The sequence below is a fragment of the Botryllus schlosseri genome, chromosome 7, assembly GCF_051294905.1.
Source record: "Botryllus schlosseri isolate E-star chromosome 7, Bs_hap1, whole genome shotgun sequence".
Lineage (NCBI taxonomy): Eukaryota > Metazoa > Chordata > Ascidiacea > Stolidobranchia > Styelidae > Botryllus > Botryllus schlosseri.
Genome location: NC_137242.1, coordinates 28,694,098 through 28,721,209, shown reverse-complemented (window position 1 = coordinate 28,721,209; position 27,112 = coordinate 28,694,098). Strand labels below are relative to the sequence as shown.

The 27,112-nt window shown below is 40.8% G+C and overlaps 2 protein-coding genes and 2 long non-coding RNA genes across 4 annotated transcripts in view; 2 read left to right on the top strand and 2 right to left on the bottom strand.

Annotated features, from left to right (window-relative positions):
• The window catches only part of LOC145443194 (uncharacterized), a 267,709-nt gene extending 262,340 nt beyond the window's left edge, over positions 1–5,369 (top strand). The window contains exon 2 of the mRNA XM_080321183.1: positions 874–5,369. Coding sequence (XP_080177309.1) covers positions 1,052–5,251 — 4,200 coding nt within the window. The 5' untranslated portion in view covers positions 874–1,051 and the 3' untranslated portion in view covers positions 5,252–5,369. The remainder of the gene's footprint in view (positions 1–873) is intronic.
• Positions 1–27,112, top strand: part of LOC145443197 (uncharacterized) — a 550,061-nt gene that overhangs the window by 128,982 nt on the left and 393,967 nt on the right. The window lies entirely within an intron of this gene.
• LOC145443209 (uncharacterized) overlaps positions 1–27,112 on the bottom strand; it is a 451,826-nt gene that overhangs the window by 218,242 nt on the left and 206,472 nt on the right. The window lies entirely within an intron of this gene.
• On the bottom strand, positions 20,946–23,640 carry LOC145443352 (uncharacterized). The gene is made up of 2 exons (XR_013916408.1): positions 21,918–23,640; positions 20,946–21,862 (listed from the first exon to the last, which is right to left on the bottom strand). It is a non-coding gene; the product is annotated as an uncharacterized LOC145443352 (long non-coding RNA).

The following is a 27,112-nucleotide window of genomic DNA, read 5'->3' as shown; positions in this document are numbered from 1 at the left end:
GAAACGCTTCCGTCGAATGCATAAGGAACTTCTGGAGCTTTTACAGACTCTTGACCTGAAATGCACCAACTCGCATTCAATTGAAGAGATTCAGGTGTACGTAAGGTCCGCGGAACTGTCAATGGCCGATCTGAAATCGTACGTCGATTCGAAGATAGATTCGTTGGAGGAAGATGGCACAAAATCTGAAATATCGAAGGGCTTCAGAGAATCGTCGCAAGTTTATTTAGCGACAATCCCAGTCGCAAAAACCCGGCTTAACGAACTGATATCTTTAGATAAAGCAGACAAGGCAGCCGGAAGTTTGCCAAGCGGAGTGACCCCACCTTCGTTCTATGGCGATGTCCTCAGCTTTCCCACGTTCTGGGAGTCCTTCGAACCTCTCGTTCACAATAACCCTAAGGTGAGTAAGTTCTACAATAACCCTAAGGTGAGTAAGTTCTACAAGATGACTTATCTCAAAACTTCTATGAAGGGTTCCGCCTCCGGTGTACTCAACGGTTTCCCATCGATCGCAAGCAACTATGAAGCCGCAATTGATGCAATATTGAAGAGATATGGCCGAAGTCAAGTCATCGTCCGCAGCCATATTAAGGATCTCTTGGATGGACGGAAAGTTGATTGCGAAATCGGTAAAGTACGTGGTTTGCTTGATCGAGCAACTGCCAAGAGAACAGTTCTCTCACAGCACGATATTAAATGGGATCAAATATTCACCCAGGTGCTCGAATCTCAGTTGCCGGCAAAATTGCATGAGCGCTGGATGCGCAAAATTAGTCCTTTGTTGGAAACTGACGAAATAGCCACTTCTGATTTGTTTTTCGATTTTCTCGCGACAGAGATAGCAACGATGGAGACTATAAAGAACGCTAGTCATAGGCCAACGGACGACAAATCGGAGAAGCAATCGAAGACCAAGCAGAGCGACAATCAATTCTCTGCACAGTCATTAGTGACTCAATCAGTTCCCTTGCCGCTGTGTCCATATTGCAGTAATGCTCACCGTCTTGAAACCTGTAAACGATTTCTTGAGTTATCGACGGAAAAGCGCATGGCAGATGTAATCTCTAAACCCGGTCAAGTATGTTTCAGATGCCTCGCAACTAAGGGAGAAAACGGACATCCGAAGCATTTTTACCAATGTAAATCCCGATGCGCTGTGGCGAACTGTGGTCAACCTCATCATGAGCTTTTACACGTCGGCGAGACACCTCAACGTACCAAGGCGATGGTTTCGACAATTCTGATGGCGACCAGTCTTCGCGACAGCGAGATTCTCACCATGCTTCCTACAGCGCAGGCTGAGATTGCTCACTCTGGTAAAAGTATGCGTGTCCGAGTTGCGTTTGATTCTCTGTCTCAGAAAAGTTTCATCACTGGTAGAGTAGCAGAGTACCTCAATCTTCCTACTATTCAAAGTGATTTATTGAATGTTAGTGGCTTTGGAGGTTCATCAGCTTCAAACATCATGGATCTTGTGCAGTTCAAATTATCCCCTCTGTATCAAAATAATGATCCAGTTACAATTCAGGCGTATGTCCAACAGGGGATAATTTGTACACCATTGGATCGGACCGTATTGAGATCAGATCAAGTCGCTCACCTCGATGGATTGCAACTGGCTGATCCTCTACCCCGGGATGAAGGTACAGTGGACGTTTTAATTGGTGGACGTTACTACTTCTCCTTGATGCAAGGGTCAGTGATTTGTCCAGAAATTCCAGAGACCGCTCCGTTTGCCATTGAAACCATTTTCGGATGGGTTTTAGCTGGGCCTTACTCGCGAAATTCGACTGGTTTTGACATTCCCTCAAATTGCCTACTTACTAAAATTTCTATGAACGTCTCTGAGCCAGATTTAGGTTCGTGGAAGGAGTTGGACAGGAAACTCGAACGGTTTTGGAGTCAAAATTCAATCGGGCTCGTGGATATTGATGATGTATACACCGCTAAGGAAACCGATGCAATTGAACAATTCAACAGGTCAGTAACATTCGATGGCGAAAAATATTCAGTCTCTCTACCATTCAAGAGGGATGCAATCGCATTGAAATCCAATTATAAAGAGGCTTATTCACGTTTAATGGCTATTGAGAAATCCTTGCGTAGAAAGCCTGATAGATTGGAGAGTTACGATCGCGCAATCACGGAGTACCAATCAAATGGTTTTGCACGAAAATTGAGTCAAGACGAGATGGCAGTAATTCAATCCCTTCCGCATTATTTTGTTCCTCACCACCCCGTGTTTCGTGAGGATAGTTGTTCAACAAAATTGCGGGTCGTTTTTGACGCAAGTGCTAAAACTGAGAACGGTCACTCATTAAACGATTGTCTATTGAAAGGTCCGAATCTGCTACCAGATATCGGTCAGGTATTGCTACGTTTTCGTACACATCGAGTAGCATTGAATGGTGATATTCGCAAAATGTTTTGTCAAACTGCCATAGCACATGATCATCAACGGTATCAGTTGTATCTTTGGAGAAATTGCGACCCACAAAGGGCACCTGACGTTTACGTTATGGAAAGGGTCATGTTTGGCATTTCGTCCAGTCCATTTCTTGCGATACAAACGATTCATCACCATGCTAATTCAGCTATAATGGTTGGAAATTTCGGTCACAACTTTGCAGAACTAATTAAGAAAAACATGTACGTGGACGATATCCATATCGGTGGAGATTGCGTTGAGGATGTTGCCAGACAACAGCGCAATTTGGTTGATTTCTTTAAGAGCGGTGGCTGGACTTTGGTTAAATTTGCCTCTAACAGTCGAGAATTAATGGATCGCATTCCTGCGGAAGCGCGATTACCCAATTGTGATTTAGATCTCGGCGACAGCAATTTAGGTGAAGCTTCGTCTCTCGGGTTGAAGTGGTGTACTACTGATGACACGATGTACTGCAACGTCAAGCCCAAGATGTGCGAGCAGGAAACCAACGTCACGAAGCGAACCATGCTCAGCAAACTGAGTCAGATATATGATGTTTTTGGCTTCTTTTCAGCATATGTCGTACGTGCCAAAATATTGCTGCAAGAAGTTTGGAAGAAACAATACGAATGGGACGAACCAGTGGATGACGACATAGCTATGAAGTTTCGACAGTGGATTGATGACTTGGCTGTGCTCAATTCAATCAAAATCCCTCGGTACATTTTCTCTGGATTAACATCAGTGAAAAGTGTGCAGCTTCACGGATTTGCCGACGCTTCCGAGCAAGCATATGGAGCAGTTGTGTACGTGCGAGCAGAAGATGATCAAGGTAACGTTCATATTCAATACTTGATCGCTAAAACCCGAGTCGCCCCGTTGAAATCCGTTTCGGTTGCTAGACTTGAATTGATGGCTGCTCATAGTTTAGCGAAATTGGTCAAATATGTCCTCAACGCATGGGATTCGCACGTCGAGTGTGATCAGATTCATTTGTGGGTTGATTCCGAAATAACGCTTGCCTGGATTGCTAAGCCAAGCTCCCACTGGAAGACATTCGTTCGCAATCGCGTGCAAGAAATTCACGATCTCGTTTCACCCGACGTGTGGAGATACTGTCCCGGTGTCGATAACCCGGCGGATATGCACAGTCGGGGGGTGAGTCTTAAATTTATCAAAGACAGTTCAAAGTATTGGTTTGGACCTTCTTGGCTCTCGGAAGGCGGTTCGAATTGGCCGAAGAAATCAAAATTAGAACATTCCCTTGATGACGTGAAATTCGAGATTGCCGCAAAACACGTGCTACTAACGAAAACTGAGACTTCAATTCCGTTCTATGAAAGCAAGTTTAGCAGTTACTCGAAAATTGTTCGCGTTACAGCTAGAATTCTGCGATGGAAGAATCGTGATTTTGACAAACTTGATCCAGATTGCGAAAACAACTTCATAGGGCCCAACGAATTCAAATTGGCGGAGGTGCACCTGTTTCGTTTGATACAAAGGTCTAGATTTGCTGCTTCATTTGAACAGTTGGAAGTTAAAAATGTCCCAACCACCTGTCCCTTCCGAGACATGGATCCACGGCTCGAAACTGAACTCTCATTAATTGTCGCTGGAAATCGTCTGTGTATGTCGGAGTTGTCTGATTGTGCAAAGGCTCCCATTATTCTTCCAGCCAAGGAACCACTAATTGAAAAATTGATTTTGCATGTACACGAGGCAGCCGCTCATTCACCGCAAGACACGACGATCGCCATTCTACGGGAACGCTTTCACATCATTCACATTCGCAATGAAGTTCGTCGAGTTTTGCGCCAATGCGTGGTGTGTAGACATCACAACACGAAACATCTGCACCAAAAAATGGGTGTTCTCCCTTCGGAACGCGTTTGCATTTCTCCCGCCTTTTCACAGGTCGGTTTAGATTTTACAGGGCCTATTTACGTGAAGTCCTGTGGCGACCAGATGAAAAAGGCTTACATTTGTCTGTTTACGTGCCCTCATAGCAGGATGGTTCATCTCGAACTCACGAACGACATGACAACGGAGGAATTCTTGGCGGCTCTACAACGCATGATTAACAGACGAGGTTGGTGCAATGAAATCATTTGTGATAATCAGTTAACATTCAAGAAAGCTGAGAAGTTGCTGACGATATCAACGCGCGCCTCGCTCCGGAAGAAGTTGGAAGGCGAAGCTTTGCAAAGGTTTCTCACTGATAACGGGATCGTCTGGAAATACATCACAGAGCGAGCACCCCATCGTGGCGCATTCTACGAACGGATGAATAGGTCGATAAAGGAGCCTCTACGAAAAGTTCTCGGTAAGGCCAAATTGACATTCTCTGAGCTGTATACTGTGTTAACAGATATTGAATGCGCCATGAATCAACGTCCGTTGACTTATCTGGGATCCGACCCGAGGAACGAACAAGCGATTACACCCGCACATCTCGCTCTCGGTCGTCCGTTACGTCACCTCCCGAATTTCCCGGTCAAGTCTACTGTGAACGTTTCAAAACGGTTTCGCTACCTTCAGACCTTGCTGAAACACTTCTGGACTAGATGGACCAAGGAGTATTTGCCAACACTACTCCGCAGAAATAAATGGACTACAGAGCATTCCGTTCCAGAAGTCGGAGACGTCTGTCTTATTGCCGATGAAGGGTATTCCCGCTCGAACTGGAAGACCGGAAAAGTAGTCGATGCGTACAAGAGTAGAGACGGTCTCGTCCGAACTCTCAAGTTAAAAACTGCGCGTGGATTGGTCACGAGACCAATTCAGAAACTCCATTTGTTGGAGAAGTCGGTTGTTGGCTGAGATCAGCCAAGGGGAGGAGTGTTTACGATTGTCCATTCATTGTTTTCCCTGATTTTCGTTGCGCAATTTAATTGTAGCAATGTTAATTATTAGTAATATTCTTTATCGCGTCCTTTCTATTGGGGTATATAAAGCGTCTGTTGGAACATTTTCAGTTGGATATTTTGGATGACTCTTAATTAATTGTAAATCCTGCTCTGTACTCGTCACGTTTGGACAATACATTGCTTCAGTATTTAACATTGGAGTGCCAGACAGTTGAATTGCAACAGTTTTGTGTCAAGATATCTCAAAATTAGAAAGGCTTCTGCGCCTGGAAATCGGCAATCAAAGCCGCGCAGAAACAACATTCTACTGTACAACTTTTGAGAGTGATGCCCTTCGTATTAAAAATTTAAAGCTTTTTAGCCAAAATGATTAACTAAATATAATTGTATTTGAGAGCTACCAAATTATATCGTCAGAATATTTCTTCATCGTATCATAAAATATGATACTGCTTAGTGTTGTTACCCCCACTCATGTTAAAGTTAAGAGCTTGGTGCAGTACTAAATTTAATGTGAGTAAAGATGTCTACCACATTCTCTGTTGATTTATTAGTAGGCCTGGGCAAAATCCAGTACCTGAGTGATAGGATTCGGAATCACGTAATATGCTTCGAGTCGAGTCGAGTGATCGACCATCACACATTATGACGTCATAACATAAAGTAATACGTCAAAGTTCAAATATGTGACGATTATGCCACCACAATGAGTATAATGCCAGTTATCCATCTCATACAAGATACATGGGTATTTTTTCGACCATACCGAATTCATTCCACTTGGTGACAACGTTGAAGGATAATAATCATGACTTAGGAAATGTGCGACGTCCAGTACCATTCGTAGCTTAGTACCACATGTTTCGCATGCTACGATACAGCCAATGAAGGTGTCATGGCTTCATAAGTGAAAGATAGTATCGAAAGTATAATTGTCGTTGATAAATTAACTTTCAGTGGTGAGAAGCGTATAATTTGAGTACTCGAAAAATCGTATTTGGCTACTCGACTCGAATCAACAAAACTAATACTCGATTGAAATTCGAGTATTCGGAATATTGTGCCCAGCACTATTTATTAGTCATACAAAGCAATAAAAAGACACGACACGATACAATCAACTTACCTGTATTTCCAATAGCAGAGAATAATTCAGGATGTCTACATCGCTCTAGAACAGGGATTCTCAACCTGGGGGGCGCGGGAGGCTCTCAGGGGGGCGCGAGAAATTGACGAAGTCAGTATAGGGGGGGCGCGAGAAATTGCACGTGTCTGAACATGTGTTTCACATCCATTATGAGAAGACGATTAATGAAGATGAAATTTATTCCATATTCAAGAAAGCTTGCAAAATACAAACTCTAGCAACCGCACTCAACGTAGTATAGTCTGATTTCAACTTGATTTGAGCAAATTTTTGAAATTATTTGGAGATATAGAGAGCAATTCCCACGTGTAAGTCATTCATTGCTTCATAGCTTTGATATTAGCCTAAAGCTTGTCGCGCTGGGCAGGTCTTGTTAGTAGCTTGCGAACTGCACTGCCGAAGACAGACTCAGATGCGACATAGATTACCGGGTTTCGCCCTCAATTAGGCTATAAATCACCACAATTTAATTAATTTCCAAAACTGGTCAAATTTAGCCTGGCAGGACAGAACGACGCCTTGCTCTCTGTACTCACTACCAGCATCAGGATTAGTCTCAGGGTGACCTACCTTGAAATTAATTAACAGATGTCTTGTTCAATTTTTTTTTGTTATTTTCAAATAAGTTTGGAGAAATTTGTCAAGTAAAAGACTCAACAACCGAAATGCAGATTCAAAATTGGCGCAAGATATACCTTATGTAGCCTATACTATTAGATCAGGGGTGGGCAGCCTGCAGCCGTAGAAGGGAATTTGAGCGGCCGTCGACGACTAATTCAATTAGTATGTGTTGGCGGCCGAAGACATGCAAATTGCAATTACGAATTCACTCCCGCATTTTCGAGAGATTTTAATTAATCTTGAAATTTTCTTCGCCCTCCGCGCAATTCAACAAGACTTCATTTTTCGATTTTAATGCAGTAGCGCCCTTCTTAATCTGAGCCGGAATGGGAATTGGCAAGAAACAACAATTCGTTCGCGGCCCTGAAAAATTTTCGCGCTCCGCGCGACAATATGCACCTCCCGGCAACTATTCACAACATTGCCACTCGCGATTTCGGTGCGTACAATAGGCCATTGTGAAAAGTAGAATAGTCCGGAGTTCACCGGGAATGGATATGTACAGTTTACCATAGGAATTTTGCGTCCATATCGTTCATTACGGCTACGACTATGCCCTGGAATGCGGCCTTACGCTACATAAGCAATCGAAATGCGGGCTTGGTTATCAAAAACGTTGCCCACCTCTGTATTAGATGTGCTCTTTTTGACATGACGATAAATCGCAAGGGGGGTCAGGCGGGCGCGATTTTTTTGACCATCTCCAAGGGGGGTGCGTGTCAAAAAAGGTTGAGAACCACTGCTCTAGAACCAAATGCTACAAGTCCGTATGCCTTACCCGATGGTTGTTATAACAACCTGCATAGATTTTATTCGGAAAATAGCACATACAATTATACTGGTAATTAGTCGGGTGGTCTAATAGTGAAGTCCCAACCCGAAATTGGACTTCGACCACTTATCCATTGCGTTTTTAACACAGTCCTTAAAATAGGGGGTGTGGGGCAGACCCACGAAATTCTTGAAAGGGAGTGCTGGAGAAAAAAGATTGAGAGTCACTGTTTTAGACAGTTGAACCAGTAGGATATTTATGAGTTCAAAATCAACGGAAACTTTTCACGTTTGAGTAGCTTGAGTACTATATTCTAAATTTGAAATCAAAAAGCCCGAATTCTCGTAAGACCCTTCATGCCAGTGGTACCAGCTACAGGAATAGAAGCGAATTGATTTGTATTACGTGAAACAGCAGCTTTTAGGCTTGAAGCGTAAATGAAGGGCGCAATTCACAGTTCCCAAAGTCTCTATGAGACCTTGAACATCGACACAATAGACTAAAAAGGGATCGGAGCCTCGGAGCCGTGGATTTTCAACGGACCTGAGGCCGGAGCTCTGAATAAAATTCTGATGGAGCCGTAGCCGGAGCTGGAGCTGGTTGTTTGGAAAGTAGCTCCGGCTCCGATGTATTTTATAAGATACTATGCTAATACTTTTGACTTAATTCACAACATTTTACGGTAATCGTTCAAAAATTAATAATTGTTGCCTCGTTGGCACCACCTTTTTTAAACTAAGCATGTTCAAATTCTTCATATATAACGTGCTAAACCTGGGTATGCGAAATATGACGTGCATTATTATATTCTGGGACATGGTTATTCGTTATGCCCGATATTTCGTCATCAGCACAACACTGATGGCCAATAGAGTGGTTCGAAAAATATTGATCACTATGTATTTCACACAATTGGACTTGTGCTTATGTGAGTTGAGCAAATTAACAAATCAGTATTTATCCAGTGGTTCTCAAAGTGTGGTACACGAAAGCTGCTTAGGTGGTACGCGAAGAGTGCTTGTGAGCACTGGCATAGCAGCATATGCTGCCGCCCCTGGCTCTCGCTTAAAATGCCGCCCGCCTTCCTAAGTAGACCGCAGCAGATTTCGACATAGATTCATGTTGAAGCAATCTTGTCAATAAAAATAATTATAAATAATATGCCGCGTCTCAGCCTCACCATCTCAACGTTATTAAGGCCGAAAATAATAATGACAAGAAATAGCAAACGAATGTATTGTGGAAATAGAAAATCAATAGCCGCCTAAAAACTTAACTTTTCGGGCTTTCGCCGGAGCAAAAGCAGCGATAATATCCTCAAATTCAAGTCTTTGAACGTAGTCTTTTTCTATAGACAGAATGAGTAGAGCTGATTGCAGATCATCATTCATGGTGGAGCGTAAATAAGAATCAATCAGTTTAAGCTCTAAGAAGCTCCTCTCACAGCTCGGAATTGAAACACAAATGGTCAAATAAAGTTTCAGACACGAGCTTAAATATGGTGTCGAATCAAGTAGCTTTGCATTGCATATGTTTCTGGATGTTCTTGTCAATTGTTTGTAACGATTGTGGTCTCATTGCAAGCTCTTTCCATTTTCCATGCATTCTTTGTGAATTTTAGAATTCTCATGCTCAAATATGCGCGGATTTAAATGCCAATAGTGATCGGAACATTTTGTGATAAATAGAGCAGAGTCAGTAAAATGGAACAACTTACAGCAATAACAATACAATCTAGATTGCTTTTTCGAATATAAGAACCAACTTCTCACAATTCTGTCTCCATTTTTGAGTATTTTTTAGAACCATTCTTTGGAAACACTTCTTCGCTCAACCTTAAAATGTTGTCGCGAACTTCAATTATTCTGCTGCTGGAAGCAAATGGCCCATCCCTGTTTTGATACCTTTCTGTGGGGGTAGTTCGGACATCGATAATGTTCACTATCCGGATAACGGCTATATCCGTATATTTGGAATTTAGCTAACCGGTTAACCGGATGATAACTGCTTGCAAGACAACCGATTTCACGACGCCAGCATGAAAACGGATAGCAAAATCCCTACACAGTGTTATTGTAGACGCGCAGTACGAGCAAATACGAGAAAAACCACGCAAATTTAATGTTCACCGCTTTTGCAACGCCGACATTATAAAGCGCAATGCATCAATTGTGGCATCCTATAGCCGGGACCCGAGGACTACGGTTTGGAGTACTGGAAGGACGAGTAGCTGATACTGGAATTGATGCCGACATGATAACTCGCTCTAATTCCTCCGTGGGAAATTCACCTGATCAGACGCGTAGCCAGCCGAAAAATAAGAGTGGGGGAGGTGGTTGAAATAAAATGAGGGGGTTTTAATTTTTTCGAATTAAGTATCGGCGGAAATCAATTACGCTTGCACACACGCACATGTTTGCAAACATTCGATGTCATATCATCTCCAAGCCATTGGGAGATAGGAGCCAGCGGATTCTAGGCCAGACACGCGATGGTTAGGCCAGCGATGATATCTTTCGTACCAGGCCTATTGCAGATGCTATTGTGTAGGCCAGCGATAATATCGTGAGCACCAGCCAATGAAAACACGATTGTGCAGGCCAGCGATGGTACAGTGTGCACACTGCACAGGGCCTCTTGCCAGGGTTGCCAGATTGGCCCTTTTGGGGCCAAATTCGTGAAATCTGGCCTTTTTTAGAGGCAGTTGGCCCCCAAAATAATAATTTGGCCCCTTGGCCCTTTATTTTCAATTTTTGGCCCTTTTTGGAAGCAGTTGAGACATACCGTCAAACTAAGTATCCAAATAAATCTTACCGTCAAACTAAGTATCCAAATAAATCTATCTCGCAAATTGACCTGACAATCTTTATGCCAATGTCAAAGATTCGAGTGGAAACACTGTAGAAGATTTGGATTTGTTTTCGTAGAATGTACACTGTGTTGGAATTGTAAATACAGATTTGTGAACAGGTGGACGAAAAAGCATCGAACATGGCTGGAAGCTATGTAGCAGAAAAAGTCTGAAGAAGAGCACCCTTATAGTAGGCTACTTAAGGATTGATGGAAATTTCAAAGAAAAAAATTCAACATAACCGTAGAGTTTTTTGGTGAGAAACCTAAAAATTAGGTATATAAGTTGGATAAATTTTAAATGTAAAGAAACTATTCTCTCATTTTTTAAGTAAAATTCATAAAATTAAATCACTCTATTATTATAGCACAAAAAGTTTTATTTACGATTTTATATTCGGTCGGAAAAGGCTTGAAATAATGAAGCAGTTATTGTAGTTGGATCCAGTGTAGTTGCAGGTAGTGGAATTGGTGTCCTACAACAGTATCAACAATATATAACTGGAATTCCAGGTGTCTATGGGTAATGTTGCAACGTCATTGACGATATTGAACAATTTGGCCCTTTTTGGTCCTTTTTGGCCCCTTTTCCGGCGCTGTTTGGCCCTTTTTCGCAAAAGATGCCTGGCAACCCTGCCTCTTGCAGATGCGATTCTTCAAGCCAGCGGAACTATAGGCTTGTTGCAGACGTGATAAATCAGGCCAGCGACGATATACGAATGCACGGCAATCAATGACCTAATTTCTCGATCTCGGCGGGAGATCGCACAGACGTATCTCGGTAATTGGCAACACGCTTCTCGCTAGTTGCCGCGCGCAACACTGAATACGACTTATTCAAGCTTACTAAAAAGTGTTAAACGCATTAGCAACGATACTCTTATATCCGGTTAACCGGGAAAATTACACCCGGATATCAGATACTAAAAAACTTGCGATTAATCGGTTAACCGTTATCCTGATAATCCAACCCTACCTTTCTGGTCCTGCTTTGACTAGCTCAACTCTCAAATGATGATCTGAAACTCCAGGCCAAGAAGTCACATCATTGGGCAGATTGTTGACTACTGCACCTGCTTCTTCGTTGTGTTCACCTTCGTCTATATGTGGTGTAACAGGCAATGCATAATTGATCGTTGGTAGGCCTACTACTCTTGGTAGACCCTGCTCTCGCGTTTCTGCGGATAGGCTCATCTTTTCAGTATCTTTCTAGAGCCCAGCGTTATTGTCCTGATTTTCATTTGAATCGTTCTCTGGTATTGTTAAAGAAACGTTTGATCCAGAAGAGGTTACAAATTTTAGCATAGCTCCCTCGTGCTTTTTTATTTCTGCTTGCCTTGCTTTCTTCTTCTTTCTAAAAAAACTCCACTCGCTTTGACTCGTTTCAATTTCGAGTCTCAATTAACACTAGTATAAATCTAAGCACAATCCGTCAATCTGACAATTATTACCAACTTTAACAGCCTAGGAACTGTCATAGGAAACTGGTTTGCCTTCACAGCTATTTCGATCCGCTGTACCATTCGCCCAAACTATAACCGAAAATTTGATAAAACAACAAAAATGAAGATACCTAATAATATTTTGTTCATATCTGCAACAAATTGGATACTATAGCTTAGGTCAGACCTTGGCAAACTACGGCCCGTGGGTAAGATGCGGTCTACAACGTAATAGGCTGTATAAACTGAACAGGAAATAGTTTCTACGAAGTGTGTTTGTTTAGGTACCGCGTGTAAATGGCCACGTACAGAGATCCTCTCTTGATGTGTGCACTGTCAACTCTGCTTTGCATCACAACTTCAGATATTCAATCAACTCTGATGCACTTGTTAAAGCCCAGCAGAGGATAGACTTTTCTCACTAAACAAGACTAAGGTGGAGATCAATAAGTTTGCTTTAGATAAACTTCGTTTGTGTGATAAACGGAGTTTGAACAAACGGAGATTTTAGGCACCCATTAAACGCTGATCATTGTCTCGAGATAACGCAACATAAGCTGCGTTTTGTAAAATCTAGTTTGGCAGATATCATAACGTATTTCAACGCGGAAAAATGACGACACAATGACTTTTCAGCGTCGAGCTAAATACTGAAAACTCGGGAAGGCCGGATCCATTTTATTGCCGATCAGCTCACTGAGCTATATAAACTATCAGCTACTGTTCGTGATGAGTGCTGGTAATAGCGTATCGTCAGTAGAGGAACAACATACGACCGCTCGTGCCTGCATACCAAAAAGATATTTGGTGGACGTGATGGATCCCTTCTCATTTTAAAATGAGCAGAAATTCAAAGATAGGCACCGTTTTAGTAAACAAGGCGTCAAAAACCTCTTCGATATGATTCGTTCGGACGAAACCCTCAACGTCCGGTCTCACTCACTGCACCCGTTACTGCAACTAACCTGCACTGTGCGCTTCTTCGCTGCAGGGCATTTTCAGATAACAGATGGCGATCTGGCTGGTATATCACGTCATACAACTCGTCGCAGCATCCACAGGATCAGCAGAAGCATCGCAAGAAATCGAAAATTGTTCATCTCAGGCCACCCAGGCAATATCAACACGTTGAAGGAACAATTTTATGCAATCGCTGGGTTTCTTGGAGTCATAGGTTGCATTGACGGGACTAACATCCCCATTGTGTCTCCAGGAGGCCCAGATGCTGAGGTATTTCGAAACCGCAAAGGCTACTTCTCGCTGAACGTCCAGATGGTGTGTAACGCACATCACGCGATTACAAATATTGTTATTCGATACCCCGGATCCGCACATGATTCAAAAATATTCGAACATAGCGTACTGAGAGACAACTTCGAGGATGGCAAATATGACGGAATATTGCTGGGAGATAATGGATACCCTTGCAGACGTTATCTCATGACACCACTCCTAAACCCCACAACAGAGCCAGAGAAAAAATATAACTCTGCTCACATCAAAACATGTGCTCGCATTGAGCAGCGTTTTAGGATGCTCAAGCGAAGATTTCATATGCTGCATATACCTATGCGAATGAACTTGGAGAACACCATCCCAGCAATAGTTGCCGCTGTATGTCTTCACAACTATGGAATACAGACTGGAGAGCCTTGCCCTGATCCAGGGGAAAATGATGATGATACTCAGGTTGATAGAGATCACAGCGCCATACCACCGAGCTTATCAGGCCAGGCTTGCAGAAATGAAATTATTGCAAACTATTTCACGTAACTTGACAGTAAAATGACCACTTTATTTTTGGCAATGTCAAAATTCACTGATCTCACTTATCTCGAGTTGATAATAAACCTACGACAGTTTGGAAATTTGCAACTGATAATGGTTCATCGCCATGCCATGCAGCTCCTCTTTTCTTTTCTCCTCCCTATCTCTCAAAACTTTTTCTTCCTCCAGCATAGCAATCTTTCTTTTCAGCAGTGCAATCTTTAGATCTTCAATGGACTTGGCTGAAATATTTATACATGCATATTGCATAATTTCAGACAGTTGCAACACAGACCCATTGTACAAGGAACTCTGGCAAATAACTTATTTTTCACTGAATTCAACTGTGTAATGTGTATAGTGGTACTATTAGTTGAGCATACCAAGCAGCCAGCACATTGATGATACTCAATTTGCGAGTATCACAAACTCACTAAAATGGAACATGCACCAGAGATAGCAAGAGTTCTAGATAACACCCTTGAGACTAATAATAATGCTATACAGCTCATAGATAAGGTCACACATCGCAACATACGCCAGACTAATGTAGGCTCGAGAATAGGCACTGGCTCTCATTACCTACATTATCAACTTTCTCAGTCTGGATGACTTCTACACACACTGCGGAAGCGCAAAGTATTAGAGAAATGTTGATCAAGCACAATTACTGAACTTCTTACCAATTTCACATTCTGAATTAGGTGGTTGCTCCGCTACAGTCTTCAAAAGCAAGTTGGATGACAGGTTCTCCTCAAAACAACCTATGAAGGAGAGGTCTGAAATTATCAAACTGCCCCTCACTGATCACACACATATTCATCAAAAATTCGCTATGAAATCAGATGTAGTTGAAGCATGACAGTTTTGCAGACTGCTAAACAGGTGACTCCAATAAGTTCCTATGACCTTTGCTAGACTTTACTATACTATACGATGCCTTATGGCTAGTGGTACCTTCCATGGTCTTTACACCTGCACTTTCATCTTCTGTGAGAGCAGAATCTGTGTGTTGAGATAAATAATGAATCATAAAAGCAAGATCAAAATTATTAGATATGTTACCAATAGCAGTACTAGACAAAAAGTTGCTTCCATCAAAGACGTCTGTGGTGGGTTCTTCAACTACATCATTATCCCAGTCATGAGTTATTTCATAAATCTCTTTTGGGACGAGGCCTGAAGTAAAGGTGTCATTACGATATGCAAGTAAGAGGTATGCAAATTGGAGCAGGATCAATATATGCCAATGAGCTATTAGCGTCAATAAGCTAATGGAGGAGACAGCTTGATAGTGCATTTATAACACAGTCTGGGATTGTTCAGCACAATGACAGTTCTCAACTTACAAGGATGATCTCTCTAATTGTCAATAGCCTATTGGTAGACTGTTCAGAGATGTTTTGGAAAAAATAGGTTGCAAAAATCCCTTTTCCCAGGCTGTGATATACATCACTGCTATTGCAGAATAGCGTCACCCTCATAATCTCAATTGCTGGCGCCTGCTTCGATTACTACTTACAAGACACACCAAAGATAAGCTACTACTCAAAGCACACGGGTGTGATGCTAAGAACTGTCTTGACACACCAAATATATTACGCTAAACGTACCCGGATTCCAGCTGTGGGATATGCGCTAAAATATAGGCTACTCACTCATGACTTTTTTGCTGATATGACTTATATCAGTAATTTCAGGCACACCACAACCAGTCTTTCTTTGCTCTCTTTTTAAAATGGCACACTCGCTGCGAGCTTTCGTTTTCATGTTTTTGAAACAATTTTTAACTTGAAGGCCTGTTCTTTTCACTCCGACTCCTGCCCCATTTAACTTCTCTGTTATTATATTCCATTCTTTATCTTTTTCTGCGACTGAGACTTTGTCGGTTTTTTTCGATATTGCAGAAGGGTGCAAAATAAGAAGGTCAGCAACCATATCCTTCTCTGCCCCCGTGAAATTCAAACTTCTTGTCTTCTTCTTGGTGTCTTTCTGATTTATTGCTGAATTGCTAGCCATCTGAAACCAGTACCGTATGGTAATTGAAAATATCAAGACGAAAACGATGTTGGAAGACAGATAAAACGGGACGCCAGAAGCTACCATCAGCAACATGTTACTTTAAAAACAACACTTTTCCATAGAATTGCATACGCACGCCGAGCCCGGACAACGTAATGAGTGCATATGCTCCTCAGAATTCGGACAAACTTCACAACCAACCCTTAAACCGCCGATGCGCCGCGCTAAACTACCTCGCGAGGCAGTTTAGATTTATTGCTTAGTGAAGCATATTAAAACTAGATTTATTGCTCTCCGTAAGTTTTGATCTGCGTTTACCGATCGCTAAACCTTACTTTGCATTTTAAACGGCGTTTAGTTGGTAATCGTACTTTTTGATCTTGACCCTAAAGGACATCAACATATGAGTTCATTTTACTTTTTTTCTGCATAACGTGACCGTTTGACAATCATACTCTGACATATCTTTGTCATCATATCTGAAATACGTCCTGATGTCCGAATATAAATATATATCGGCTTTCAATTAAATAAAAGGGCAAAAGAGAACAGGAAACAGATGAACATCAAGATAATCAGTTTTGGGCCCTTATTAAGCGCCTCCAGCGTGGGCGGTTGTGGGCGTCTTCGAGCGATACCCCGCGTTGCGCTAGCTCGGTCTCTATTGTTGAGCGCCATGTGGTTCTATTTCAGCCACCTCTGCGCCATGGCTCCGTCGGAATGTGGTTGATGATGGCGGCGGCTGGTTGATCGTCTTGATGCCGCACTAGATGGCCGATTGAGCGTAAGCGTGAGGACATTACGCTTAATGTCCGAACGGGATATGGGGATATGGGGAATATGGGGATTAGTGTAATCAGAAAAGAACTTAAAACCACTTACCACTTTGTAATTCTGTGATGACACTGTATAAATATTATTTGTAAATTAACCCTCCCTTTCTTATTATTTTAAGACATCCAGTTAGCAGCTTGTCTTAACAAAGACGGTTACTACTTCCAATAGACAAAATAAAACTAATACACCGCAAAAAATAGGTTAACTTTTTGATCGGTCCGCCAAAGTATTTATTTCTTCTCAATTGGCCCGCCGGGAAAAATAACTGTCCATTACTGGCTTTAGCCCATTCAGTGTCTAATTAAAAAGGCAGCTCTTTTCCCTCGTGTTTATTTCAACTATTTCGCTAGAACCCTTCTCGTCCAATTACGTTGCTGGTTTTTTTACAAGAACGCATACTAGTGCTTGGATGGCGAGGTCTTGAGAACTGTTCTGTACTCCAATCCAAAATACAACGTATTTTTCGCGAGTGAAAAATGCTTGCTGGCAAAAATCGTTTTTGAGAGATGACACAAATGTCCCGTAAGCTCCAGTTTGTCGAAAGCGGGAAAATCCACATGTGTGTGTTGAAGCTTTTGCCTGATTTCTTGGAAAATAAGCTCTAAAATGATCAAGGAGAGTAGGCGCATTATAGTTAGGTTACGATACCGGAGTAAAAACCGAAAAATTGGTTAATTTATTGCGAGTTTGTAGTTGGTTGAATAGACGCTTCAGAACGTTCATAATATACATGAGAAATCTATAGGTACACATGTGCACTTGAAAGGTATAAATAGGTTTTACAACGTTACTCGCGTCGACCTAGCATATTCAACCACATGTCGAAGTAGGCTACGTGTGGGTATGTCAGTAGAGTACGCATGTCGAAAGCTACATTCTTCGAATCTGCATGGCTTCGTAAGCATTCTCTTTGATCGCGGTATTTTCTACAATTCATCAGATAGTGTTCCACGGTTTCATCAATACCGCAACCGCATACGTCGCACAGTCGCGATTCGATGAATCCAATCTTGTTGAGATGGTACTTCAGTCTGCAATGCGTCGTTCTTAACCGAAGAATAACCGAGTTCACCAATCTTGTGTCCAGTTCAGATGGTCTGTCATGTACTGAGGGTCGCAGTTCATTTTACGATCTTCCATTATCTGTTGATTGATAAATGCGGTTCTACTCATCTTTGCAAAGCATCCGCGGGTGCAATCGTACATCGGCGAGTGGGAGGGCATGATTTCGTTGTCGTCTGTGCGTATTACAGACTTCTGCACTTGCTAATTGATATGCAGATTTATTACCGCGTATTCCGTAGTGTTCAGGTACCCATACAAACAATATGGTGATTTATTCCGCCCGTAACTGATGATTCAGCTCAATAATTTCATTCACCAGTGCTTTGTGATATAGTCCAGAATGTTTGATCGCGTCCAATGCTATCAAGGAATCGCTGAATATTACAACTATCTTCACTTGACTCTGCCGTACCCATATAGTAGCGCATGTTTTATTGCTATGAGCTCCACTGAGAATATCGAGAGAATCTTGGGAGTGAGTACGCAATACTCATATTTTGTGGAGGAATATACGGGGTTCATCCTGTTACAAATTTGTGTGCTGATTACGGCGAATTTTCTGTGACCTAAAATCGGAAGATTTTGACATCAAAACTCAATCTGAGTAGTGATATGATCCTTTTTATAGACCGACCAATCAGAGAGCGCCACGGCATCCTAATTGCCACGCCCATTTTCATCCCCTAAGGAACATTCATCTGCTACGTCATCTGTGCCACATCATCAAGCGTCACGCCTATCGTGCCACATCATCCATCCATTGCTATATCATCGCTGCATTGATTGCCGCATCTTGATACTTTTCTCAGATATTGTATTATGTGTATTTAGGACTAATATCATCCGTCCATATTTTTTAAACTTGATTTTATGTGTACAAGTTACGGTTTCTGCAGTTTCCACATTTTACGACTTATGATTGCTGCGTCAAAACTTACCTTGGCTAGAATCGACAGATTTTCTATTATGTGTATTTAGGACTATGTATTTAAATTCCTATTCAGATTATACATAAATGCGAAAACTATGATGTCTATGTAAGGTTATATTCTCCGGATAATATTATTAATATCAAAATTCTACACATCATCACTAATTACTTAATATAAAATGCGATTTTGAGCGCTGCGACTTGATAATATGAACCCCTACGCTTCTGATGCATGATTTTTTGTGATAAGGACCTAGGTAACATTCAGAGTCTGCAACGATTGTTTGGATATACATTATAGCAATACCCCACTAAACTATAGGCGGTTATATTACTCTATTGGTCAGAGATAACTCATCCGTCCATATTTTTAAACTTGATTTTATGTATACAAGTTACTGTCTCTGCAGCCTCCACATTTTACGACTTATTTTCATTAGACGCAGGCAAGCGATTCTCCAGTTCGGAGCTACGGAAACAAATCACTCGCATGTGCGCGTTCCGAATAGTCTTGTAGAATTTTCTAAAGTCGTAACAGCTTAGTAGCATATACGCGAATCCCAAGGTGAAAATAATCGAACGAACTATAGCCGTAGGCGTACGATTCGCAGGGCTTTATTTATACAAACTCTATCGATGCCTGTACGCGAACCCCAGCGTTAAAACGATTAGGTCTAATTAACACGTTCTGAAGCCGAAAATTTAGTCAACATCATTGAGATAGCCATGATTTGAAGATGGTGATCGAGTGTGACAATAGCACTCGCCAAGGTCAGACAAACATAACCTTAAACTACTCTCTACTTCACAAAATATAAAGTTATAAAAGTAAGCAGATTTCTATGAAAACCCGTGAAATAGAAGTAAAAGTAGCCTAGAAACATAACTACTTAATGAAAAATCGTGATTCTTGAAGTGACCACATTTCATACGATTCAGTCCTTTTCATGTCACTAGAATAAGGTGATTAAACTGACAGTGAAACGCCGCCGGCGTCTTATAACGTAATAATGTAAGCTGCGTCGGGTGCTGCTATAATGTTAGGAGCGAATATAGTAGAAAGTTCACGTCTGGACATCTGTAAGCAGGTGCGCATACTACCGTACTAAAACGCATAACAGAATTCACGCAAAAGTCGATATTGCTTTGTGATGCTTTTGATGTTGTTCCATACCGATTGGGAAGATAGGACTCCTAATTTCCTAACTAACTACATAATCCCTAGTAACGTAGTCAGACGCATAACGGAATTTACGCAAAATCGGTATTGCTCTGCGATAATTTTGACCACTATGTTTTGATAATAACTTGCTTCCGAGAAATAAATAACATTCATTATACGTTAGATGATACTTTTCCTTGATATTCTATTATGTGTATTTAGGGCTAATGCGACATCACTATATTGGCGACAGGCCTCATTTGAACACACTAATTTTGCGAATTAAACTTATCGCCCAACACGGACACTCAATGAAGAGCACCCCGGAGACCCGCATAAATGCTCCACAATTCTCGACATATAATATACTGAGCATATAATAAGCTAACAAAACCTATACTTGAGTACTCCGAAATGTACAAGTACTTTAACTTTACACGACGTTTTTGTAAAATGAATACTAATTTTAATGGAAAATAAAAATTATGTACTCAAGTAGGTTTTTGTCTACACGCACCAACTACTCAAGTGTTTATGACACAGGAATGATTCATTAAGTATACCGCAAGCAGGCCAAACCTATACTTGAGTACTCCAAAATGTACAAGTACTTCGCTATGTACTCCCTCCACGTAAAAAGTATCTAGGTTTTAGACTACTTTATCGATTTTCGATGTTGCGCAAATACCACAAACTTTGCTTTCTTTCAGAGCTGGCAACTAAATGCAAGACAGACTTTACGCAAAAGTCTCTATTCTGAAAATTTTATCAAGTTAATACATTAAAAACTTATACTTGAGCACTACGAAATGTACAAGTACTTTATCTTTACACGACGTTTTTTGTAAAATGAATACTAATTTTATTGAAAAAATAAAAAATAAAAAAGAGAGAAAAATTACATTTTATCCCGGAACGTAAAAAGAAAAATCGTATGAATTTGTAAACTACTTATTCATGACATAGTAATATTTCTACTTGTACACTTTTTCACATTTTATAACACTTTAAGTAGTACTTAACAGTTTCAGTTTTAAATAAAATACGGAATATAAACTAATCGAAAAATTCGGTAACCAATTGCGCGTAGGCTATGCATACAAATGAGGAAAGTTACATCAACGCGCGTTAACTAGTTGTATCGAGTTATCGAATGATTTTTTCCTTACATCAAAACAACTAGAACGTGAAACTACATTAAAAACGTATCTAAATGAGCTCCAGGGCATTGTGATTATGCAGCATACCAAATTTCATCAACCATTTCATGATGGAACAACTTTAAAACTAACGCAGTTCTATAGCAACTTTTGCCTAAATCTGTTTTCGGTAGCGTATACATATACATAGTCAGCTTTAATAACAGAATTACCAAGCTAATATGTGACTCCTCACCTTGCAACTTGGTACGTAGTTGTAGGATATTGTGATTATGTAGCATACCAAATTTCCTCACGCATTTCATAATGGAACAACTTTAAAACTAACGCGGCTCTACATCGACTTTTTGCATACATCTGTTTTGCGGGAGCGTATAGAACGTACCTATACATAGTCAACTTTAATAACGGAATTACCATGCTTAACATTGAATCCCAACTCTAAACTTGATACGTAGTTGTAGGACATTATGGCAATGCACCATGCTAAATTTCATCACACATCTAATGATGGAACACCTTTGAAACTATCGCAGTCGAATATCGACTTTTACGCATATCTGTTTTTCGTGAACATAGCATATACCGATACATAGTCAATTTTAGTAACAGAATTAGCATGTTAAACATTAAATTCTCACCTTGAACGTTGGTACGCAGTTGTAGGACATAATAACAATGCACCATACCAAATTTCGTCAGGCATTCCACGATGTAACACCTTTAAAACCAACGCAGTTCTATACAGACTTTTGGCTAAATCTGTTTTTCCGTAGCGTAGCACGTACCTATACATAGTCAACTTTAATAACGGAATTACCATATTAATAATCGACTCCCCACCTTGAAACTCGGTACGCAGTTGTAAGACATTATGACAATGCACCATGTCTAATTTTGTTACGCATTTCATGATTGAACAACTTTTAAACTAACGCAGTTCCATACCGACCTTTGCGGGAGCGTAGCACGTACCTATGCATACTCAACTTTAATAACGGAATTACCGAGCTAAACATTGAATGCGCAACTTGAAGATTGGTTCACAGGTGTAGGACATTATGACAATGGAACATATCAAATACCGTGTTTCCATGAAAATAACAAGACATTACACATCCAGTATACTTCCAATCGACATCGCGCTGGTTGATGCGGCGCTGTGCACCATATAGATGCGGCAATCAATGCGGTGATGATGTGGCAATGGATGATGTGGCACTATAGGCGTGGCACTTGATGATGTGGCGCAGATGATGTGGCAATGGGTGTGCTATAGGTGCGGCAATGGGTGGATGATGTGGCAAGGGGGCGTCCTATAGGTGCGACAGAAAAACACACATATTTGACCGTAACATGGTCTTAGTATGAACCGACATGCATTCGACTTGTGGAAAAATGTGTCGCACACTATTTCACCGAGATTACAACCCTTTCACGGATATTCGTTGGTGCTATCGATACGGTGAACAGCACGTTATGTATAGCGATATCTCCACAGTCAAATACGCGAACCATGCGCAACCATATACCCCGACTTTCGTTGAATATTCACGACACCAACAAATCTTTACATCTCCTTTCCCTCGACATCAATGATAGAATCCTCATCCCAATGCGCAGTACGAATGGTGGGTTCATCGGGAGTAAAATCCAAATCAAATGACACCAAGGTCTGCTTTCTCATTTTCAATATTTCCACCACCGCATCTTGTCTGTGTCTTAGCACTACCGTGTGAGGATGGCGAAATCTGTGGGTGGTAACACGGATGGACATGATATTCTTCGATATGATCAACTGAAACCACGGATGTGGTGGGTTAGAGTCTTGTCGTGATGGTCCGTTTCGAAATGCAAGCGGATGAACTAGACCAAAAGTTTCGAAGATGCGTTTTATAATTGCTCTAGGTGTGAAATAGACATCGCACTCTTGCGGGGAAACAACACGAATTCAGTCTTCACACCGCAGAAACACAGCCGCTTGGTTAACATCACAAAACCGCAATTGAACTCAAGATTGCCATACACGGAATCGCTGTTAACGATGTCTGACTGCGGCGTTTCGACGAGTAACGAATTCTCGTATTTAGTATTGATTGTGACACATAGTCAAAACAGCGACAGTTTTCACAACCCGGTACATACATTGAACCAACTGATGTAAGGTGAAACACTACGTTCACACCAAAAAAAAAGTTTGCAGGGTATGACCACCACCAACATATAGAGTAGTGAGTGAGTAATTAAACTACATACCCCGATTTTACTATATTCCGAGATCCGAATCACGATTCAAGTCTACCTGAGAATCCGAACTACCCTGTGAAGTTGATATATCAAGTTGTGAACCGTGAAAGGGTTGTAATCTCGGTGAAATAGTGTGCGACACATTTTTCCACAAGTCGAATGCATGTCGGTTCATACTGAGACCATGTTACGGTCAAATATGTGTGTTTTTCTGTCTCCAAGTCAGCTACCCCTACATTGAATGTACAGAGTCGGTGCATGTATGAGACTTCAGAACATGAATTTGTAATCCATGATGCTTGTAGTGCCGGCCATGATGTTATCCATGATGTACACACACCTCCTTTACGCGAATACTTGGTATCTATGAACCATCGTGAAGTATACTGGATGTGTATTGTCTTGTTATTTTCATGGAAACACGGGGGTGTAACATGTTTGAATATTGTTCATTGGTTTGTCGATTCAGAGTTGATATCCGGATCCGGTTATTACTTTCTCGGGTTTCCGATTTCAAACTGAACGGTGGGATATGTATTGACCAATAAAGAGTGACACAATATAGTAAACATGTGTGAGAAAACTCACAAGTAACCCGGATTTGTTAGCGCGACGGGGACATAAATTCGACCATTATCCGTGTACCAAGCAGTTACCAAAGTCATGGAGGTTGCTAATTTCAACATATTGACTCTGTGGGAGGCTAAAGCACGAACCGGGACACACACAGACACACACACCAGGACACACAATATCCGTCGATTTCCAAAGCATACATTTCGATATACAAGAGCATATTGTTATTTCATGTGGTTAACCGTTGATATAGATGCGATGCGATCGACGCGGGTATACTCTGAAACCGGTTGTCCGTTTACATGAGAAAAGATGCTGTGAAGGACTTTAAAAAGCGGCAGTTGAGCAAGACGTAGTTTGCTTACTGCAGTAATTCATTTCACTTGCAGAACTTCTATGGCCAAGCTCCACGTGTGTGTTTCAGAGTAGTTCCAAATGAATGAATTTCATTTTCACGTGCTTGAATTCGTTTTACCATACTGTAAAATACTTTTACATGCCCAAGTTGGGGATCCTCGTTACATTGTCTTCTTGTGTGTTGGTGATTAAATACATTGCGACGCTGTCACTTGGCTCTTAATTGGGTTGTTTCATCTGAAAGAACTAATTTTGTCTGTTATAATACTTTATTAGACTTGTATGGCGAGGCGTCTGGTATCGAGAAGTGAGATCGCAAGCAATCATTGAGTCAGTCGTGATGTCTGATTGGGAGTGTCGGCCTCTTATATCCAGCAAGTGTAATGTGCCATATTAGGCCATAAGTATCGTAGGCCCCGCGTGAAGTGTACAAATTTCGATGTTGCGCAAATACCACAAACTTTGCTTGCTTTCAGAGCCGGCAACTAAATGCAAGACAGACTTTACGCAAAAGTTGCTATTCTGAAAATTTTGTCAAGGTAATGGTTTGAAAACTTATACTTGAGCACTCGTACTTCTTGAGAATACCCAAGTAGGTTTTTTGCCTAGATGCACCACATAGTCTCAAGTCCTTATGATATTGGAGTACATCAACTTCATGATAGCTAGAGTATTAAACAATAATATAACTAGAGTACTAACGTTTTACTTACTCGGAAATGACTACTTCTACCTTATTTTAAAGGATACCTCGTTCGAAGCGAAATTGTATGTGGTTTTGGATAACATCCAAGATGTAGGCTCACTTTGAAGGTTACTTCGTAAAACTCAAATATTGCGCAGTGAGAGTTCGCAAATTCTCGAAGTATTTTTGTTATTTTTATTGCGATAAGTCATTCTGCAGCGCGAAAATGCGTCGTAGGATATAGATGAAACTAGCACCACTCATCAAGACCGCTGAAAACAGTACGTTTCAACATTTAGTAGCAGTAAATTTCTAGTAAAGTACAAGACGTGATGATTTCCGAGTGAGTTAAAAAGTATTGCAGGTATAGTTTACTTGAAAACCGAATACTCTGAAATAGAAGTAGATGCAGTGTAAATAGTTAATCACTTGTTTAAGTTTAGCGCAAGCAGATAAAACCTATACTTGAGTAGTACAAAATGCACGAGTACTTCGCTATCGCCTCCCTGCACGTAATAAGTGCTTTTACCGATACTCGTCGGTTTCAGTTTTAGATAGAATTCAGAAACCAAATAATTTCATAAACATAAGCTAATTTAATGAATTTACTCGAATGTACTATGCCGCGCTGATAAGATTAATTATAATATACTTATCATGTTACAGCGATTTTTCTAGCGTAGAAAATCTCTAAAATGTAGTAAGCAGGCCAAATGAAGATATTCGTTGAGTTGAATAAACATAAAAAAATACTCTAGACCTTTTTATCGGTACTTTACAGTTTCAGTTTTAGATATAATTTGTCCCTTTCACCTATAATTACAACTCCTCGCTATCTAAACATGTTTAGAATATATTATTTGCGATGATACGAACCCGTGAAGTGCTCAAGTAGCTTTTCGTAGGATATAGATGAAACTGACAACACTCACCAAGACCGCTGGTCCACTGAAAAAAGTACATTGTAGCAGTAAAGTCCTACTAAAGTACAAGAAGTAATGATTTCCCAGTTAGTTGAAAAGTAAGTATTGAAGGTATAGTTTGCTGGGAAAAGCGAAAAACTCTGAAATCGAAGTAGATGCAGTGTAAAAAACATTCCCGCGCGCCTTAGTATTAGGTGGTAGGGTTAGGAAGTGTTTTGTTTAAGAGCGCGCGGGAATGTTTTTTACACTGCATCTACTTCGATTTCAGAGTTTTTCGCTTTTCCCAGCAAACTATACCTTCAATACTTACTTTTCAACTAACTGGGAAATCATTAGTTCTTGTACTTTAGTAGGACTTTACTGCTACAATGTACTTTTTTCAGTGGACCAGCGGTCTTGGTGAGTGTTGTCAGTTTCATCTATATCCTACGAAAAGCTACTTGAGCACTTCACGGGTTCGTATCATCGCAAATAATATATTCTAAACATGTTTAGATAGCGAGGAGTTGTAATTATAGGTGAAAGGGACAAATTATATCTAAAACTGAAACTGTAAAGTACCGATAAAGTGGTCTAGAGTATTTTTTTATGTTTATTCAACTCAACGAATATCTTCATTTGGCCTGCTTACTACATTTTAGAGATTTTCTACGCTAGAAAAATCGCTGTAACATGATAAGTATATTATAATTAATCTTATCAGCGCGGCATAGTACATTCGAGTAAATTCATTAAATTAGCTTATGTTTATGAAATTATTTGGTTTCTGAATTCTATCTAAAACTGAAACCGACGAGTATCGGTAAAAGCACTTATTACGTGCAGGGAGGCGATAGCGAAGTACTCGTGCATTTTGTACTACTCAAGTGTAGGTTTTATCTGCTTGCGCTAAACTTAAACAAGTGATTAACTATTTACACTGCATCTACTTCTATTTCAGAGTATTCGGTTTTCAGGTAAACTATACCTGCAATACTTTTTAACTCACTCGGAAATCATCACGTCTTGTACTTTACTAGAAATTTACTGCTACTAAATGTTGAAACGTACTGTTTTCAGCGGTCTTGATGAGTGGTGCTAGTTTCATCTATATCCTACGACGCATTTTCGCGCTGCAGAATGACTTATCGCAATAAAAATAACAAAAATACTTCGAGAATTTGCGAACTCTCACTGCGCAATATTTGAGTTTTACGAAGTAACCTTCAAAGTGAGCCTACATCTTGGATGTTATCCAAAACCACATACAA